At 47.9% G+C, this 20,690-nt stretch overlaps 1 protein-coding gene across 14 annotated transcripts in view; it reads right to left on the minus strand.

Annotated features, from left to right (window-relative positions):
• The window catches only part of ZNF236 (zinc finger protein 236), a 69,687-nt gene extending 50,915 nt beyond the window's left edge, over nt 1-18,772 (minus strand). For all 14 annotated transcript variants that reach the window (XR_009690821.1, XR_009690820.1, XR_009690819.1 and 11 more), the window contains exons 1-6: nt 18,622-18,772; nt 8,209-8,351; nt 6,889-7,053; nt 2,064-2,242; nt 1,263-1,387; nt 790-962 (exon numbers count right to left, since the gene is read on the minus strand). Coding sequence is in view for 11 of the 14 variants with exons in the window: in XM_061131139.1 (XP_060987122.1) it covers nt 790-962; nt 1,263-1,387; nt 2,064-2,242; nt 6,889-7,053; nt 8,209-8,351; nt 18,622-18,676 (840 nt within the window). In the remaining 3 variants the exon portion in view is untranslated. The remainder of the gene's footprint in view (nt 1-789; nt 963-1,262; nt 1,388-2,063; nt 2,243-6,888; nt 7,054-8,208; nt 8,352-18,621) is intronic.
• Nucleotides 18,773-20,690: the final 1,918 nt, after the last annotated feature.

A 20,690-nucleotide genomic window follows, 5' to 3' on the forward strand; every position in this document is an offset into this window, starting at 1 on the left:
GAAATGATCAGTTAATGTGCAGTATGGAGGGAAATCCACTGGCCAGGACTCTACTGGCAGAAAAGCTGAGTGGGGATGCACACGAGGGCAGCAATACCAGCACAGAAAAACACTGCCTCCTCAGTTCATCTCTTGTCTCTCAGTTCCTTACACTTGGAAGCATCCGTGTTTCAGGTTCACTAAAGGCATGACGTGACACAGATTGATAGACGTAACTAGCAACAGTATTATGATTATTTTCAAATGTTTATTCATCAAAGCTATAATATTGTTGGTAAAAAGACAAAAAATAGTATTTTATATTTCCATACAAGCCAAAAAGGTTCATATGTTATATATATATATAGACATATATTATTCATGTGTATGTATGTACTTGTGCATATATATACATATGTATGTATTTTGGGGAGCTTCTTAGGTGGCTCAGTGGTAAAGAATCTACCTGCAATGCAGGAGAAGTGGGTTCAATCCTTGGATAGGGAAAATCCCCTGGAGGAGGGCATGGCAACCCACTCCAGTATTCTTGCCTGGAGAATCCCATGTGAGGAGCCTGGCGGGCCAGTCCATGGGGTCGCAAAAAGCCGGACCTGACTGAGCCTGCACTGCACACACGTACTTTTTTAAACAGGGTTTGCTCCGCACAAACCCTTCATCTACATTTAGCAAGTGGCTCACCCTTCACTCTGGGGGCACCTGTGCAGCCTGTGACGTCTGCACCCCCATGAGGACCTTCCCGCTCCACCCCAGCCCGCCCACCACACGCCTACAGCCCGGGGACATGCTCACCTCAGAGTGAACCCTCTGCACGTGGGACTGGAGGTTCCCTTTCTGAGAAAAGGCGGCGGGACAGAAGGCACAGGCGTGGGGCTTCTCACCCGTATGCTTAATCATGTGAGTCTGCAGCGCTCCTTTCTGGTTAAAAGCTTTTCCACATTCGCTACACTTAAATGGCCTTTCACCTGGAGAGGGAGAAAGATGATCAAAATAAGATTCTGCACTGTGTGAGCACCTGATGGGTTAAGAGAAATACTTCTTAAGTTACCCAAACTCAAGACCGCACATCTACCCCCTCCAGGCAGAACGCCTCCCTGTGGCCGCAGACCCACACTCCCACCACCTCCTCAACATCGCAAAGGAGCACCGCGGGCCCCAGCAAGCGGTGGGAAAGCCGAGACCCCGGTCCAGGCCGGCCGGCTCCAGTGCAGAGTCTGGCCCCGAGGCCCCATCAGGGGTCCTCCAGGAGCCAGTGCGCCCCACACCTGTGTGTATCCGGACATGCCGCGTCAGCTGGCTTGGCTTCTGGAACGTCTTTCCGCAGTGCGGGCAGGAGTATGTGAAGCTGCTCCTGTCGATGTTCCTGTTGTACGACCTGGTGCCGGCCACCCTGGGATCCCGGAGGGAAAGCACGCGGTAAGTGGGGGTCCCTGTGTCCCCACTGCTTCAAAGCCAGAGACAGCTTTAAGGAGAGATCAAGCGCACACACAGGAGCGAGGAGGCTCCCGCCTCCCCGGTCCGCAGCTGCCGCCCTGCGCCCTGGCTCTCCCTGCTCCAGCCCCCACAAGCAGCCTCGCCGCATCCTGAAGGCTGGGCAGGAACCTCCAGCCTAGGCTTTCTCATCTGCAAAACAGAGACCACAGCAGTATCCTGGCCTGAAGGGTGGTCTGTTAACGATTAAATGAAGTTTTAATTATCTGTTTGCAGACACATGAAGCAGTGTTGGATACGTGCAAGCTCCAGTTAGTACAAATAAACCAACTCACTAAAAAGGATGCTACTCTGGCCCTGTGAGTTCACTCTACACACCTTCTTACCTGCCCATTACAAGTGTACTGCCAATACCTTGTTCTACAGCTGTTATTGTAATACAGCTAAAAACTTCTACCCTCAGTCTGATGTTTCATTTTTTACCTTATCTGCCTTACTGCAGACACGACACGGAACACAGGTTATAAAAGCCATCCCAGTACCACACTCCCGAGTCGCCCTGCTCCTGTTCCTAAAGCAGCGTGCCAATTTTTCATACATGGTGTAATCTTCTTTAGCTGGGAAAGGCTCCCCACCTGATCTTGTAATGTGTCTTCATGTGCTCCTTGAGCTGTGAGGACGTCTCGAACTCCTTCCTGCAGGCCTTGCAGGTGTGACTGCGGCTCCCAGCCAGCTCCTGGCGGTGCTCCTCCATGTGGATGGCCAGCTGGCTCTGCAGGGTGAACTCATCCCCGCACTCGGAGCAGATGAGGTTCTAAGGGGGAGAGGCCACCTGTGAGCACGTGGACGCGCCGGAGCATGGCTGCTTAAACCGCTGACGCACGGAGTGCGCCCTCCTGGGGAACAAACACTGCCTTGCCTCTCAAAAGATACACCGTGGGGTCCAAACACGAGGATACAAGAAATCACTTCTTTGTTGACAGAAACACAGGGAAAATGATGAGAGAACACTACAGCTTTTGAGCAAAGTGAGCTGCTTCAAACTGACTGCTGGGTAACAGCACTTTGTCCATCTACGCTGTGAAAACTCTGAAGCAGGACTTGGATGCCACAAAAAGGTCAGGAAAGAATTTAAATTAAGATGATAGTTTAACAGACTTCCTTAAAACAAGCTGACAGCTGGTAAGTTCTTAAATGGAAACACCTATCATTCTTTCCGTCTGGTTTATGTGGAAGGTCGATTATAGAACAGTCAGCGATTCCGTCCAGATGTGCCTGGCTGAGCACCTGTGGGGCTAACATAAGATACACACAGGATTTCAAAGGCTTACTGAAAAGAAGGCAAGGTGTAAAACAGCACAGTAACTTTTAATGTGCGACTTACAACATTTTGGATATATTTTCATAAATAAAATAAAATTTATTTCATCTGTTTTGTTTTGACTTCTGAAAATACAGCCACGGTAAATTTTAAATTACTCGTGTCTCAGTTAGGACAGCGCAGGTCCAATGTTCCAAAGCTGGGCCTTGGTTCACGTTAAGGCTCCTAATCACTAGCCATGTGCACCTGAGTGTGCTGACCGCCCAAGGGGTGTGAAACAGTGGTGACAGCAACACCTGCCTCACGGGGCACTCACGGGGCTGCCACAGTTAAGTCCAGAGATACACGTAAGATGCTGGACAGCTCAGCACACAGAGGCAGTGCTCAGTAATGAACTGCCGACACGGTACAAAGTGAGGCGTCCCATAATACAACTATTTATTTAAAAGATCCAAACGTGGAAAAGAACGAGCATAACCTGTCAGTGAGCCTAAACTGCTAGTTCTAAACAAAGAATACAAAGCTATCTCTTCCCACCAGACTTTCTTCTAATTACTGCACCTGATGGTCTTGTGAATGCACAGAAACCTCACTGAATGCGGCTGCTGACTGATGCTAGTCAGCGCATCCTTCGCGGAATGGATGAAGTTGAATGGGATACTTGGAGCAATCCAATGAATTCAACTTAAATAACTTTAAGTTAGTGTTAGTATTTAAAAATGTAAGGAAATAACGAACTGCTGTTTTGGTAGTATCTTGCTGATAATAAAGAAATTTCTTTCTTGCGAACTGTCAAAAATTTTTTAAAAACACCTCACAACAAAACTTGCTGCCCACCTCGAATGCAGCGGTAGGGCCACGTGTACCCTGACTCTGCAGGCAAAATACTCACCCTGCGCTGACAACTTACAGTCATGACGCAAACCATGACTTGTATCCCCCACTCCCAGCCCTGTTTATTTGCTCTGGCTCAGATCCACCCTCTTTTTTGCGTACTTTTTTTTTTTTTTTTTAACCAAATGAGCAGGTGAGTACATTTCAGGAGATATCTACATGGCTATTCCTCTGAAACTTGTCCGAACTTTCTGAGTAAACCCTGGCTTGTGTACAATTAGTTCACATGGTGAAAGCAGGATGGAGTACACACTGAACCACAACTGACATGGGCTATCGGGCGGGAGGTTTTGTAGCTGCCGCGACGTCACACCCGCCAACCCCAAGGGGCCTGGATGGGCCTCCCATCCCTCTGGGCCCCAGCAGCCTGGGTCCCGGGCACATCCCGGTGGCAGCGTGAGGCCTGGAGGGCAGCAGGCAGCCTGTCCACTGCACTGCGTTTCCTGCAGCCGGAGCTCCTGCTCATGCCTCCTGAAGAGGCAGGTGGTCCTGGGTGATGTCAGTGACTGCTGAGTGGCCAGCAGACCGTCAAGGAAACGTGTGCCTTTCTTATCAGTCCCCATCTGGCTTAAGATGAAATTTTTAAAGTCAGAGTATGCGACACGATAAACAGCAACCACCTTCAGGCTCCTTGCCTGTAACACCTGCCCTTTCTGCCCCCTCCCGGGGGCCACCGTGGCCCTTCTTTCGCGCCCCCGGGGCACCCCTCCCAAGCTGTCTCAGGAGCTCTCTGCCCTGCCCACAGGAATCTGCCTCAAGGTGCTGCTCAGTGTTCGGGAGACGCCCCAGCCGCCCCCGCAGACCCCGCCCTCCTGAGCCCAGCACAGCCCCCCCCCCCCCACCCTCCTGAGCCCAGCACAGTCACCCCCACCCCCCGCCCCGGCCCTGGGCATGGTTTCCCTGGCTCACCGCAGGGCCAGCAGGCGCCCTGTGCCGCAGATGCACGCAGAACCGGGGGAGTGGAGGCCCAACTCACAGGGCCCCCGCCGTCAGGCTTCCCCGCACGGCTGCCGGCCTCGAGCACGTCACAGCACTGCAGCCCTCCGCCGACACCCAACTCCCCCCTCCCATCACACAGGTGTCCCCAAACCAAACCTCAATGCGGACCGCCACCGAGCTGACGGGCGCTGCGGGCACATCCCACACTCCCCTCCCACCGAACACACGCACATCAGTTCGCAGCAGTGATCCCAGCATTCCATTCACACGATCCCTGTGTATGTGTGTGTGTGTCTGCGCGCGCGCCCACGCGCACCCCTGGTCAGCTCAGCCCCTGTCCCGAGGGTAGGCTTCCCGCAGCCCCCCAGCCCCTCACAGAGCAACGCAAGGCTGCGCTGGCCACGCCCAGCCCAAGGGCAACCCCACGGGCCAGGGCAGCGGATGCCACATAGCACCGCAGGGCCGAAACAGCACCCGAGACTCAGTGAGCTGAAGAGGACAGCACAGAACGCCAGCACTCGGCTGCCTTCGTGGGGCGCACAGGTCTGTGCACGCACTGCCACCCCCAGACAAGCTGCTCCTGGGAGAACTGAGGTCCAGGGCCGAAGGGGGCTTAACTCTCTACCCCTCTCTCTACTGTTTGAGTCTCACTATGTGAACTGACTCCCAGATATTTTAAAATACCATATTAAACACTTTCTGCCTTTTCAAAAGAACACATTGTCCATTTCTGGACAGTGCTACAGCTGTCCAGATTACAGCCAGGCCTACAGTCTGCAGAAGGTACAGAGGGGCACATGCTTTCTAGAATACAAGGTGGCACTCTACAAAGAGCCTGAAGAAGCCTTGTCAATTCAGTAAATCCAAATGCAGGAGTCTATTTCAGTGAAACGATGAAAGACACATCCGTTATCTGCATCGTTTATAGTAATGAAGGAGAACAAACAATTTAAATGTTAAAATAAAGGAAATGGTAGAAATATCATGACTCTATCCAGGTGCTGAAGGCTTTAGTAAAGTGGTTTAGAATAGCGATGTGGGGGAAACACTCATGGTTGACTCAGTGAACGAGGGAAAGAGGCATTCACAAATATGAAAGGAACAGAGCAGATGACATAATAGTATATAACTATATTTGCACTAAAAACACTATTCTTAAACAAACTATTATGGAAATAGATGTACACCCCCCCCCCCCCCAAAAAAAAGCCAGAAACGGCACAACTGACCCTTGAAAAGCATGGAAGGCTAGGGCCATCGACCCCACAGGTAAAAATCTGAGCATAACTTTACAGCGGGCCCTCCATGTCCACGGCTCCCCATCCTTGGTCCTGGAACCACCCAGTCCTGTCGGACGTGTTTACCTAAAAGTTCTACCCACGCTGCTCAAGGGTCAACTGTATATGCATTCTCTCCCACTGGTGTGACTATTGGTTCTTTTACTTTTGTTAATCTTCAGTTTCTAACTTTTTCCAAAATGAAAATGTATTACTTATATAATAAGATTTTAAAAGATAAAAATTATTTTATACAAAAAAATTAAAGACGTAAAAAGAGGACACAAACCTATACATGATGTACAAACTCAGTTTTCAGGATGCAGATTTTACACGTGCAATTAAATGTTGTATGTTTTTCTGTCTCAGGAGAAAACCACACCAAATAGTTACCTGTAATCACCCCTGGGTAGCTGAATTAGAGGTGACTGCTATTTTCTCTTTGCTACATTTGCATGTTCCTGACTGTCTACGGTAACAGTGAGGGGTGATATTTTACACTTCACGCGCACCCACCCAGCAGCAGGCAGGCCTCTCTGGGCAGCGTGCCCCCAACACTCTCTACTCCATCTCAAGACTGTCCCCTTTCAGACTATTACTGGGGGGCATAAACTGCTTTGTGTCTTCATGAATTTCCTCTCTTCTCCCAAATGCCCATGTGTCAGGGGATGCAGGAGCCAGGCAAGGAGACTCTACCATCTTCAGAGGCAGAAAGTTTACCTTTGGCCACTCAGAATTCTACAGAAGCTAACTTCTGTTAAGGAGAAAACAGGGGTCACCTCCGCCAGCCACTGTGGACGAACTTTGATCCTCCGAATACACCACACATTAAAAAGTCTCGCCCTAAGCTGCTGACACGACCCAAAAACAGATGCTTTACCAGGGTACCTGGAGACTGGCTGAGGCGAGTTTCAGGATAATGGGCTCCATGACACCTATACAAAAGACTTTTTCTAACTAAAAGCCTCCTGACCCAAGATGAGATGCATTTTAAAAATCAGCGAACAAAGTATAGGCCGAAATAATTACCTCTTCCTTTTCATGCAGCATAACATGTGCTTTGAGACTAGCCACTCTGGAGAATTTCTTGTTACACACGGGACAAGTAGGATCCTCCCCATTGTGGGTACATTTGTGAAGGGTCAGGTTGAACTCAACATTAAAGGTTTGGGGGCACTGGTCGCATCGATGTGGCTAGGTGGAGAGAAAAGTCGAAAAGCTACTGAAACACAATCTTTCCACAATAAACGTCATTCAAACATTAGCAAGCACCACAATCCACAGATAAGCTTTAGAAGCAACTTCTGAAGTCCTTCTGGACCTGAAGTCAATAAATCCAAAATGGACACAGGAAAGCTCCTTACAGAATTTCTCAAAGCAGTATACAGAGACATCACATTTTCATAGAAAATTATTTCTAATAAGAAATGCTGCATATAAATCTAACAGAATGAAACCTCTATGAAAGCAAAAGTGAGAGACTTCAACTTATTGGGTGGGACTTTCCCCTTCTTTTTATGACAACTCCATTGCTGTAAACAAAATCACTTCCAACGAAGTAACCATAAAACTCTCACTGGATTGTCACACGGCTGCCTAGCCCCACCTAAAATTCCCCAAATGGAAGGTGTTCTGCCACTTACTTGTACAAAGAAAATCCCTGGTATTTCTCTTGGAAATAAACAGACCCTAATGGGTCAGGATTTTCAGATTTTCCACCTGGGAGGTTAACGCCCAGTGGGTTCTGGTGTTAGCAACATATGGTCACAGCTACAACATCATCACTCGCGCCCAGAGTGAGGCTGGAGCTGCTCACACCCCGCCCTCCAGAAAAGAGCGCCCGGGCGCAAGTCCCATCCCAGAAGACTCACTGGCTCACGCTGCGCTAGCCCAGAGGGCTCGGCACTCACTCTCTTCACGGGGCTCAGCTGCCAAGTTCTAGCCACCCTGACACATCCCACCAGAGGCACTAGAGTTCAACCCCTGTGTACCAGAGGGATGCTGCCTGCGGAAACATGATCTAAAATACCTCAAATTCCTTAAGATGCAAGACCACTTGAGGGTAACACTGCCTGCCAGAGAAAAACACATCGAGACACGGGAAATTGAAAGAAAGTCATATTTTAAGATTATGTCTCTGTCCACTCACAAATAGTTTCATTAGATTCACTAGACAAGCTCTCACTTTCTCTCATCACCTAACCATGGCTAGAAATACTACAGCTAAAAACAAAACGTCAAAATCTTCATTTACATAATAAGCAATGTAGGAATAAGAAAGAATGCTGATTTGACAGTTCCTCCAGTTTCAACGCTCACATTTCCGACATCCTTCTTATAAATACATACCTTGTCATTTCGCTCGTGATCCCGCATGTGGCGTTGAAACTGGGACTCTTTTGGAAAAGATAGCAGACAGATTTCACATTTATGGAAGTTTGGAACTTGATAGTCATAATTAGTGTTCTCCGCATTCAATGTTAAAACTCCATCTATAAAATTGCATAAGTATAAACAATAAATACCAGTTGTTATTCTCAGCACATAAATGAAACTAAATTATCCTGTTACTGTTTCAAAACCAAATTATGTCAGATTTATGAGAAATTTCAGATGAAATTAATGATACCTTAAATTTCTTAAATGGACATGTTTTTCCATTAGAAATGAGACATGCTGTGATGACTGAAACAGAGATGACTATGCCCAGGGTTTTTAGAAACCTGAAACTAAACTCCTGAGGCTTGATACCCACTCAGCAACATACAAAAGCCATCATATTTCTTAACCTTGCCTGCCAGCTCAATACTGTTTCTAACTCACAACAAATCAGGAGGCACTTCTCCACTTAGTCACTGTGAGAGTTCATCAACAATCCAGTTTCTTAAATCACTCAGTAAACAAAATGCTAGTAGAAATATAAAAGCTAATTCACTAATTCAATCTACCTCTGAAAGCTGCTGCAAAGCAAGATGAAGTCAAGAGGTAAAAACTTCTGTTCTCTTTCACAGCTGTAGTTCGTGAGGTTTTAAAGGACTGAAGCACTATGGACAGCCCTCAGGCTCTACTGCATGCTTTCATAAACCCATTTAGGTTAATAGCTATAAATTTAAAGCGTTTAGTCCCTCAGTCTTGTCCAACCCTTTGCAACCCCGTGGACTATAGTCCGTTAGGCTCCTCTGTCCATGGGATTTCCCAGGCAAGAATAGTGGAATGGGTTCAGTTCAGTTCAGTCGCTGAGTCGTGTCCAACTCTTTGCAACCCCATGAATCGCAGGCCTCCCTGTCCATCACCAACTCCAGGGGTTTACTCAAACTCATGTCCATCGAGTTGGTGATGCCATCCAGCCATCTCATCCTCTGTCGTCCCCTTCTCCTCCTGCCCCCAATCCCTCCCAGCATCAGGGTCTCTTCCAATGAGTCAACTCTTCGCATGAGGTGGCCAAAGTATTGGAGTTTCAACTTCAGCATCAGTCCTTCCAATGAACACCCAGGACTGATCTCCTTTAGGATGAACTGGTTGGATCTCCTTAGCCATTCCCTTCTCCAGGGGAATTCCCCAACCCAGGGATCAAACCCGGGTCTCCTGCATTGCAGGCCAAATAAGAATAAACATGCAACAATCACAAAAATTTACCAAGAATGTCATGAAATAAAGATGTCCTGCTGCTGCTGCTAAGTCGCTGTCTGACTCTGTGCGACCCTGCAGACGGCAGCCCACCAGGCTCCCCAGTCCCTGGGATTCTCCAGGCAAGGATACTGGAGTGGGTTGCCATTTCCTTCTCCAAAAGATGTCCTAAATCTCTTCAAATCTTGAGAGTAAGTACTCTAAGTCTTATAATTTGGGCACAAATACATAATACATATTAACTATACAGAAACAGAAACATGGCACATATAACTCTCTATATCCAACTTGACCTCAAATAGTAGAATTCAGAAATTTGGAGGTAGGGTAACGGGTTAATTTTAAGATTGAAAGAAGCTCAGGAAAGTCTCCTATGTGGTGAACACAGCACTCGAGTATTTTCTCTAGACTTTTATGTCCCTATCTGAGCAGACAGCCTGGAGCTCCTGCCTTGGCCAACAGTCCCCGGGGGAAACAGCAAAATCTGCCTGAAAGCAAGAGCCATGAAACGCCCATGAATGGGAGGTGGGGTGAATCAATGCTGGAGACAGAGCAGAAGGGGAGAGAGAAGGTGGACAACAGCTTCAAAAATTCTCCTGGCAGATCCTCAAGTAAAGCAAATTCCAGCTTCAAGAAATTCTAATGTTAATTCAAGAGACTGTAACTTCATTCATAAGCAAAATGGATTGACTAAGGGCAAGATATTCATAACTTCTATTTATTCTTAACTCTATCCACATCCTATCCAAAGCCCATACACTCAAAATCTCTATACTAAACTAATGACAAATGTTCTATGACTCCTCAGGTCCAAATAAAATGATTGCTGGGACCACATTAATATGCTGTTTCCTTTGGAAAAGTCTGTTATGGGAAGAAACACTGAAGGCATGAGTGAAATACGTGTTGACAAACATGTTGTAAGAACTCAGGAGCCAAGTCTTTTAACCTAAAGGCTGAAAATGGTATTTAAAAAGCCTCTCAACTTAATTTCTAAAATGCAAAATTAAAATGCTATTTGAGGACACAGAGTAAAATAGTTTTCATAGCCTCTATGTTGAAACTACATTTAATATGCTATCTAAAATTGAGAATTAAATTGACTGCGATTGATAGATAAAACCCTAAGGGACAAAAAAAAAGGTATATTTAAAACTGAAAAATGATGTCATTTTGCTTATTGATTACGACTTTTCTAGAATTCCAGGCAGTGCACCCAGATGCTCCCCTCACACAGACACGCCCACCACTCTTCAACTGCTCACCCACCTCCTCCAACTCTCTAGCAAAAGGAAACAAAAACTGATCAAGGAAGATCAGAAACTGAGCACTTCACTTTCTTGAGAAAAACCTGGAGACCAGTTTGAAGATCAGTTTAACTCTATGTACACAGAGACCCTAAAGAGCACATGAAAACAGCTCTCTCTCCACTGCCCCAAGTAACAGAAGGTCACAGAGTCCTGCAGATTAAGTAAGACGCTGCCTCCTGCGGCTGCCGCGACAGAAGTGTAGGGACCACCCAGGAGCGCGGCCATCTCTCTAACAGGCACCCGTGCTCCTCGACACCCTATCCGTCACCCCATAATCATGCCATGCTATGACTACCCAGAGTCAGGCCCGGCTTGTGACGAAGGGGACAGAGAGCTGGCTTACACGCTGCTCTTCCCTGGAACAGGCCTGCACATCAGGCAGGTCCGCTCACCTTTCCAGCAAAGGTGGTCCACATCCCCAACCTGAAGGACCAAGGTCGATCTCTTCTACACAAAATGCCTATGATGTGACACCAGATTCCAGCAAGGCCTACTGCATTCATAGCGTTCCCGGGATTTAACTCATATATTTGCATCCCCTGACTAAAACTATTCGGTACTGTGCATTTAAGATCTCAGCTACCCATAAATTCTGATGAGGCATTTTCAATTTCTAAAGTAACTTTGCCCCAAACTTTTAACCTGATTTTATTTTGTTTTGAATAAGAATTTTCCCAAAATAGAGCTGAGCTCCCTATCTTCTGCTCTCAACAGGCACCTGCCCTACTTCCCTTTTTCCATCTTTCCCTACATTCCTCCAAGAACTAGCCCTCTAGCCATCAACTGCATGCCCTCACCGCGTCAGCCTCTGACCCCACAATGCTCTGTGACATCATCAACAGGCCTCTGTGAAGTCTGACAGTCATCACCCCTACTTCAAACCTCTAACACCTTGGCTACTCTCTACCATTCTTTCCCTCTTGTTTCCTTTAATAAAACGAAAAATTCTGTTTTCTTTTCTCCAATTTTCTACTGCTCCTCCCATCTATGTCATCATTCCTTTGGGCTTTTTCAGGTAAAACTCTGTGAAGCGTTTGGGCCCATGGACCCTTTCTGCTTTGTCACTGCATCTCCAAATCTTTGCACAGGGCCTGGTGTATAATGTGTGCCTTATAAATACTTGCTAAACACGTGGAGATGAGAGCAAAGCTAATGACTTTTTGGTCTCTTCACATTAGTTTGAGGCTCCCAGGACCAGTATGCCTATTTCCACTTTTAGCCTCATTGACTCACGCCCTCCACTCGTACCTAACTTAGCTTTAACACCCTTCCAGCTTGTCATGTATCCACCAACTGCTCTTCTTCTGCTTATATACTGTTGACCCTTGAATACCTCAGGGGTCAGGGGCGCAGATCCTCCAACAGGTGAAAACCCAGGTAACTTACAGGTGGCCGTCTATATCCATGGTTCCTCTGAATCCATGGATTCACCAACCACGAATATATGGTACTGGAGTATTTACTACTGAAAACAATCCGGTCCATGTATAAGTGGACCCACGAGCTCAGACCCACCTGTAAACTTTGCTTCTAAAGAAAGGATTTAAATTCATGTAGATGTACATTCAGACATACATGTACATTATCCAAATTTAACAAAACTACAGAACATTAAAATCATAGCAAAATAAAGCCCTAGTTATCTACAGCCTCGCCTTCCAGCTAACACACCGAACTCTAGGCTCAGGGTCTGAATACAACCCAGCTTTTCTGAGAAGGATTCAGCCCTGCTCAGTGCAACGGCTCCTATGACAATGGAAAATGTTAATTTCTGCACATATACAGAATCATCTCTGGTTATCTGTCTGCCGTTCTGCTTTTCATCTCCGCAAACGTACAGCTGATGGCAGCGCTGCAACAGCACTACGCAGGCCACAGAGCGCTGTGCAGACCCGCGAGAGCTCAGCCCGAGAGGAGTTCCGGGTTCCGACGGGCGGTGCCTGCCCGGTGCACGCCCTCTCTACTCTAAGGATCCTACAACACAGGCGTCCACAGAAGGCATGGGCCACAGGGTACAGGTCATGGAAAAGCAAAGAATGCCGGACTGGGGGTCATGAGAGCGGTCTCGAGGCAGCCGACCATCGGTGAGGGTCTCTGCAAACCAGACCACCATATGTTTGCCTGCGGCCCACTCTCAGGGCTGCTGTGAAGATCCAAGTTACAAAACATGAGAAAGAAAAAACAGCTTTCAAAAAGGTGAAATGCATGTCCAAGAGGACAGTTAAAATTAAAAAGTCAGACAAAACCAAGGACTGATGAGGATATGGAGCAGCTGGAGTTTCATATACTGTGACAAAGACTGAAATTGGAAAACTGACCAAAAGACGTCAGGCCTGAGAAGATATTACCAATGACTTCACCTAAAAAAGTTCGATAAATGGGCAAGACTAATCTAGGTTGTGCAATACCAGGACAGTAGTCAGTCTTACAGGGGTACTGATCAGATGGAGATTTCTAGAGTGCTGTAATATCCCATTTCTTAATCTAAGAAATTACATTTATAATCATATGAATTATTATTATAACCTATATAAGCTGGGTGCTGATTATATGAGAAAGCTCATGTTGTGAAAATTCACTGAACATAATTTTCATTCTTCTCTGTATGTTATATACCAACATGAAGTTTACTCAAAGTAAAGTGACAGAATATGCAACTTTCCTTTGTATTCCTGTCTTTCCTTCCAGATTGGGGTCTACTAACCAGTGTCTAGCCTTTCGGGTAAACTCAGCTTCACAGAACACAGCCACGCTCATGGGTTTACATATGACTGTGGCAGTTTTCTGGCTGCAACAGCAATTCTGACTTACAATAAAGACCTTAACGCCCACAAGGCCTAAAATATTTACCATATGGCCCTACAGAAAAAGTTTGCCAGCCCTTGTCCTGGCCAGGAAACCAGGACTCCACGCCCGCCAGCCATTACTACTGCAATCCCTGGAATGGCTGTGACCTTCCAAGCTCTGAAGCACCACAGTGACGTTCTAGAGTGATAGAGGCATTCAGGGCTGGTATACACTATCCCTTACCTTCTACAGTAAGCAGCCTTCATATTTACTTAGGTATAATCTCTTTAAAACTAAGACCTCTATCTTAGTCACTGCATAGAAAGACTGGATGTTCCCCTAAATAACAATTTTCAGATATTAACACAATAAAAGCAGTTATCTCTACATTTCACCATTCTGCCAGATACCTATGTATGTACTTCATGCCTTTTTACCCCACCTGCTAAATGTTCTCTGCCAAGCATTTTCAATCAACGCAACAATGAGCATTAGGAAATAATGATTAGCAATCACCTATTTCCTAAAAGCATGCAGAGATAGTGTTTTCTAAGTATGACAAGCATACCACCAGCAGTTTGTAAGGCGATCTGAGGCAGCATAACAAGAACTCACAATTTTCCTGGCTAGGTATTTACAAAGTCTTAAAGTATACTTGAAATTTAGATGAGGTTCTAGCACACAGACAGACATATGGACCAATGGAACAGAATTAAAGAGTCCAGAAATAAACCCACACCACTCATCACCAACTGATTTTCAAAATGGGGGTCAAGACCATTCACTGAAAGAACAGTCTCTTCAACAAATGGTTATGGGGACAAATGGACATCCACATGTAAAAGAATGTATGCGGACTCTTACTCCATACCACACACAAAATAACTTAAAATGGATCAAAGACTTCAATTTAAGGAACTAAAGCTATAAAACTCTCAGGAGATAAGAGGGAAAAGTTCAGTGACTATGTAGTGACGATAAGGCTTACTTCTTTACTTATGGCCTGTGCAGTGCTTAGTCGCTCAGTCGAGTCCAACTCTCTGTGACCCCAAGGACAGTAGCCTGCTAGGCTCCTCTGTCCATGGGGATTCCCCAGGCAAGAATACTGGAGTGGGTTGCCATGTCCTCCTCCAGGGGATCATCCCGACCCAGGGATCAAACCCAGGTCTCCCACACCGCAGGCCGATTCTTTACTGTCTGAGCCACCAGTGAAGCGCACTTACGGCCTAAAGCTAAGTATTACTTTAAGAAACATTTTTTTGCTACCAACAAGGGATTAATCTCCAAAGCATGCAAATAGCTCATACAGTTTAATATAGGAAAAACACAAAACAAAAAAAACTCAATCAAAAAATGGGCAGAAGACATAAACAGACATTTCTCCAAAGACATAGAGATGGCCAACAGGCACATGTAGAGATGTTCCATATTGCTAATGATCAGAGAAATGAAAATCAAAACTACAGTGAGCTATCACCTCATACCAGCCAGAATGACCATCATCAAAAAGTCTACAATTGCTGGAGAGGGTGTAGAGAAAAGGGAACCCTCTTACACTGTTGGTGGGAATATAAACTATAGAGAAAGTATGAAGGTTCCTTAAAAAACTAAAAACAGAGTTGCCATATGATCTTGCAATCCCACTCCTGGATGTATATCCAGAGAAAACTCTAATTTGAAAAGATATATGCACCCCAGTGTTCACTGCAGCACTATTTACAATAGCCAGATGGCCATTAACAGGGGAATGGATAAAGATGATGTGGTACATATATATATGTATATATAATGGAATATTGTTGTGTTGTGTTAGTCACTAAGTCGTGCCCGATTCTTTGCGACCCCATGGACTGCAGTCCACCAGGCTCCTCTGTCCATGAGATTTTCCAGGCAAGGATACTGGAGTGGGTTGCCATTTCCTTTTCCAGGGGATCTTCCCAACCCAGGGATCGAACCTGGATCTCCTGCACTGCAGGCAGATTCTTTACCAACTGAGCTATAAAGGAAGCCCTAGTGGAATATTCCTCAGTCATAAAAAAGAATGAAAGAATGCCATCTGCAGCAACATGGATGGACCAAGAGATTATTAACACTAAGTGAAGTAAGTTGGAAAAAGACAAATATCACATGATATCATTTATATGTGGAATCTAAAAAAAAAAAAAAGATACAAATGAGCTCATTTACAAAACAGAAATAGACTCACATTGAAAACAAACTTATGACTATTAAAGGGAATGGATGGGGGAATAAATCAGGAATTTGGGATTAACATATACACACTACTATATATAAAATAAACCACAAGGACCTACCGTGTAGCACAGAGAATTCTACCCAGTATCTTGTAATAAACTATAATGGAAAAGAACTAGAAAAATAATGTGTATAATAATCACTTTGCTGTACACACGAACCTAACACAACATCATAAATTAGCTATAGTTCAATTTTTAAAAACTGTTATCAAATTGCATTTTAACAAAAAAGGAAACATTTTTGAGCAGGCCTCCTCCCGGTCATTTTTGGAGGTTTCAGCTCTGACATCACTTTCCCTGGGAAGCCTGACTTCTAGTGGTTGTCATCTGCTGCCATAAAGTGTTCCTGCCATCAGAGAACACACACTGTCCTGGGAGCCAAGGCAGAGACTTTGTCTCTGTTGTTAACCCTTGCACCCCTAGCCATCAGCACAGCGCCCACCTATGACAAGAAGTGCTTTAAAATACTTGTTGCAGAAATGAGTTAACCCACATGCAGGGCTTTATACTGATCACAGCAGAACAATGTACTGCACACTTTGGACTCAAATGTAAATTCAAACTCAACTCTGACACTTACCAGCTGGGTACACCTTCCACATCACTTAACCTGTCTGAGCCTCATTTCTCTATCTGTAAAAATCCCCACCCTACCTTCCAGGTTTTTCTTAGTATAAAATTCACAATGTGTGACACCAAAAAACAAACAAAATAATTTCAGATCATGAAAAACATTAAAATCGTAAATTGTTAGTGCAATGGTCCCCACATCTTTTCGTTTCAAGACATTCTTAAATATCAATGAGGACCCCCCCAAATCCTAACTTTATATGGACTATACATATTGACAGCTGCCCTACTAGAAATCAAAACCAAACAACTTTTAAAACACTTATTCACTGACAAAATATGTTAACAAATATTTTTATGAAAAACATACTCTTCAAAAACAATAGGAAGAAGTTTTCACTTTTGTGAATGCTTTTCAATGTCCGGTTTAAGAGAAGGCAGGTGGCTCCTCACATCTGCCTGGACATTCTCTCGTTGTCTCCGAGTGAAATTCAGAATGGGTGGCCTCGGCCACCTTGACTCCTGCTGAGTCAGCAGTTTTGCCCCCAACGGCCTGTTTATGATCAGGGCAAATGATAGCCGAGAGAAGAAGTCCAACAGTCTTAGCACTACTAAGAAAACAGCTACCTTGCAGACCTCTAAAAGTGTCTCCAGGAATGCCCAGGGGTCGGTGAATCACATTTCCAGAACCACTGTGGTAGAGAATGGCTGATGGGGGTGGGATTAACCTTCAGAAAGGTCTGAGGAGGCTACTCCTAGGAAGCCGAAGCACAGGATCCAAAGACTGAGCCAGGGTTGGGTGCTCAGAATAGGGGTGCGGAGACACACCAGCACCGTCAACGAACAAAGGGCTGAGTGCAAGGGTAGAGAAAGTAGAGTTGGACAAAGGCCCGGGCAATGAGGGTCCTGCCCGGCGGGGATCTTAAGTTAAAGGGGTGAGACCCCCTTCGGATAGTTTGAATCCGGGTGTGGCCATCTCATTTACGTTTTAGAGCGCTGCCTCGGGCTGACAGGGGATGGATTTACTGGACAGGACAAGCAGAGACCAGTCACAAGGCTCCCACAGAAGCCGAGGCGATAACTAGTGGGCCAAGGACTCACCCTGGAGAGGGGAAAGAGGAAGGCCAACTGAAAACGCGTTTCTGAGGAGAAGCTACAGAGCCATGGGCCGTCACGGAGAATAGGAAAATTATTTTTTTTTTTAGTTTGGGACTTGAAAAGCCAGGTGAACAGGGCGTGATGTCACTAGTTTGACGGAAAAGACTGTTGGAACAGGAGGTCCCAGCCTTATCCCAATGCAAACTTTTTTCTCCACCGTCAACCTTCTTCCAAGTAGACAGTTGAAAGACACTGCACTTTTTATTTTCTGCAGAAGTCGTTATCAACAAGAAGAATCAATAAACTGCACAGAACAAGTCCTGAAGACCTCCTTCCAGACTGCATCCGCCACGCGCACGAGCTCCGAGCAGTCAGGACCCGCCCCGCACCTGTGCGGGGGCCGGCCCCGCGGGTCTCGGCCGAGGGGTTGCGCCCGCCGCCGCCCTGAGGGTGCGCCCGGCCTGCTCTCGGCCCCTGGGGCTGCGGCGGGCACAGCGGGACCCACGGCTCGGCCGTACTTCCAGAACCCCGTACCCCCGCTCCTCAAGCCCGGGCCCCCGGGCAGCGCGGGCCCGGAAGGCAGCGCCCCCGGACGCCGGCCCCGCCGCCTCGGCCCCACGTGTCAGCGGGGGGGCCCCCGCACCGGGCCCCCCCGCCGCCGGGGCCGCCCGCCGCCCCAGGGCCGGCGCTTTCTCCTCAAAAAGGCCTCCCACGACCCGCGGGAGCCTGGCCGGGCGGGCGGGGACGCGCGAGGAGGACGCGGGAGGGGGAGGGGAGGGCGGCGGCGCGCGCCTCGCCCCCGGCCCCGCCGCCCGCGCGGCCCAGGAAAGTAGGCCCAGCCCGGCGGAGGGGCCGGCCGCGCCGCGCCGGTATCATTCCGCCCGCGCCCTTCGGCCCGGCAGTCGGGCGGCGGCGGCGGCGGCGGCTGGCGGCTGGCGCCTGACGCCGAGGGGCGTCCCCCAGGGGCCCCGGGCCCCGACCCCAGCCCGCCCTGCCGCCCCCGGCCCGGCCCGCTCCCGGCCCGGCCCGCTCCCGGCGCACCCCGCGCCGCATCCGGGAACTATATTCGCGCGGAGCGGCACAGCGCGGCTGGCCGGGCCGGGGCCACTTACCGGTGTCGCCGCGCGCCTTGCTCTCCTTGGGCTTCGGGGGGCGGCCCCGCGGCATCGTCGACGGCGGCGGCGGCCCACCCCTCGGCCGCACACACACTCACACACATACACTCGGCGGAGCGCGCACGCGCGGGGACCGGCCGCGGAGGCGCGGCGCGCGCCCGGCCGGGTGAGGGCGGCGGGCGGGGCGGCCCGGGCGGCCGCCGAGCCCCGGGCGAGCGCCCGCGGGCCTCACGGCGGGAAGACGCCCGAGCGAGCTGACGGGAGAGCTCGACCCGCGCCAACTTCGGCGGGTTCCATGGCCCGGCGGGCCGCGCTAGGGGCGTTGGGCGCGGGCGCGCGGTGGGGGCGGGGAGCGGCGCCCTGCGCATGCGCGCTCTGCCGCTCGGGCCTGGGCGGACGGAGGGCGAACGGCCGCGGGCGCCGGGCGGCGGGGCCTCGGCGCGGGCGGATGGACACCCTGGCGGGCGGGTCTGCCGAGGTGCTGGGCAGCCGAACTCACCCGGCTGGTACAGCCATGGGTAAAGTAAGTGGGGAAAAGTGTGTTGGTCGCTCTGTCTTGTCCGACTCTCTGCGGCCCCCTGGACTGTAGCCCGCCAGGCTCCTGTGTCCATGGGACTCCCCAGGCAAGGATACTGGAGTGGGTTGTCATGTCCTCCTGCCGGGAATCTTCGATCCAAGGATCGAACCCGGGTCTTCCGCATCGCAGGCTGATTCTTGATCTTTTGAGCCAGCGGGGAAAGCCACAGTAGGGAAGGTGCACTTTTAAAGGGCAGAGGTGCTGAGAAGGAGCTTTTCAGGTGCAGGCAGGTAAAAGAAACCAGCCCGCCAGGGCTTCTGCCTGTGCCTCTTGCTTGATCTCCGTCCTGTGTGTTTATGTGCTTTTCTAGTTCCAGGAAAACAGCGCTTCATGTCCCGGGTTGTTTCAGGAAGGCTCTTGAAAGCATACACGTGCGATCCACAGGGGCAAAAAGCCTGGGAGCCTAAATTTACCCAAAACATCCATCTTGGGCCCAGGAAGACATACCCAGAAATCATTGATGTTCCTTTGGTGTAAGCCACTAAAATTGTGCAATTCCAAATATGTCGATCTTTTATTTTTGTTGTTGCCCACATTTTCACAAAACCCTAACAAGAAGGTGACAGCTAAGTGTTAAGTGAGGCCAAGTAAGCGGAAAGAAAGTAGTCTGACATTATCTTAGTATCCTCCGAAAAATTAATTCAACGCCGTAACTAATGACCACCAACTACATGCAGGGTATTTTGAGGGAATACCAAAACAGCCTGTCTCCCAAAATACTTGGAACCTTAAGACAAGGAGGACACAGGCCTAGTAAAAAAAAATCCACAGTGCCTTGAAAAGGACAGGACAATTAATTTCAAAAATAAATAGGAAAGACCCTCTTAATTAAAACTTAGTAAATGGTTGGGTACTAACGGATGGAAAGGGTTGGGTTTTCTATGTGGAGGCAACAGGATAAAGCAGGAAAAAACTTAAATGAAGAATTGTATCTGTTAGGTGCTTTGTTTTACATCCCACTCCTGGAAAAACTAGACATAATTGTGTAAAAGGAAACAGGCTCAGGGTATTCAACCTCCCAACGTCAGCTAGCAAGCAAATGGCAAATGGAATTTAGCAATTATTAACATTTCCTGTTATTCAGCTTCTTAGTATGTTCTATCCCTGGGTCAGGAAGATCTGGAGGAGGAAATGGCAACCTGCTCCAGTAGTCTTACTTTTGAAATCCCAAGAACAGAGGAGCCTGGTGGGCTACAGTCCATAGGGTCAAGAAAGAGACAAGATTTAGCAACACTAAACAACAAAAATATGTTTTACTGCCTTAAGTAAAATACTTCTAATCTTTACAACATTCCTTCAAGGTATTATTTTACAGATGAGATTCAGAGGAGTTAAGTAATTTGCCTAAGGCCACATAAACTTTTTTAGCTAACTTTTGTGTGTGTGTACTCAGTCAGTCATGTCCAACTCTTTGCCACCCCATGGACTTTAGTCTCCTCTGTCCATGGAATTTTTCAGGCGAGAATACTAGAATGGATTGCCATTTCCT

Source organism: Dama dama, chromosome 27 (genome assembly GCF_033118175.1).
Source record: "Dama dama isolate Ldn47 chromosome 27, ASM3311817v1, whole genome shotgun sequence".
Classification (NCBI taxonomy): Eukaryota; Metazoa; Chordata; class Mammalia; order Artiodactyla; family Cervidae; genus Dama; species Dama dama.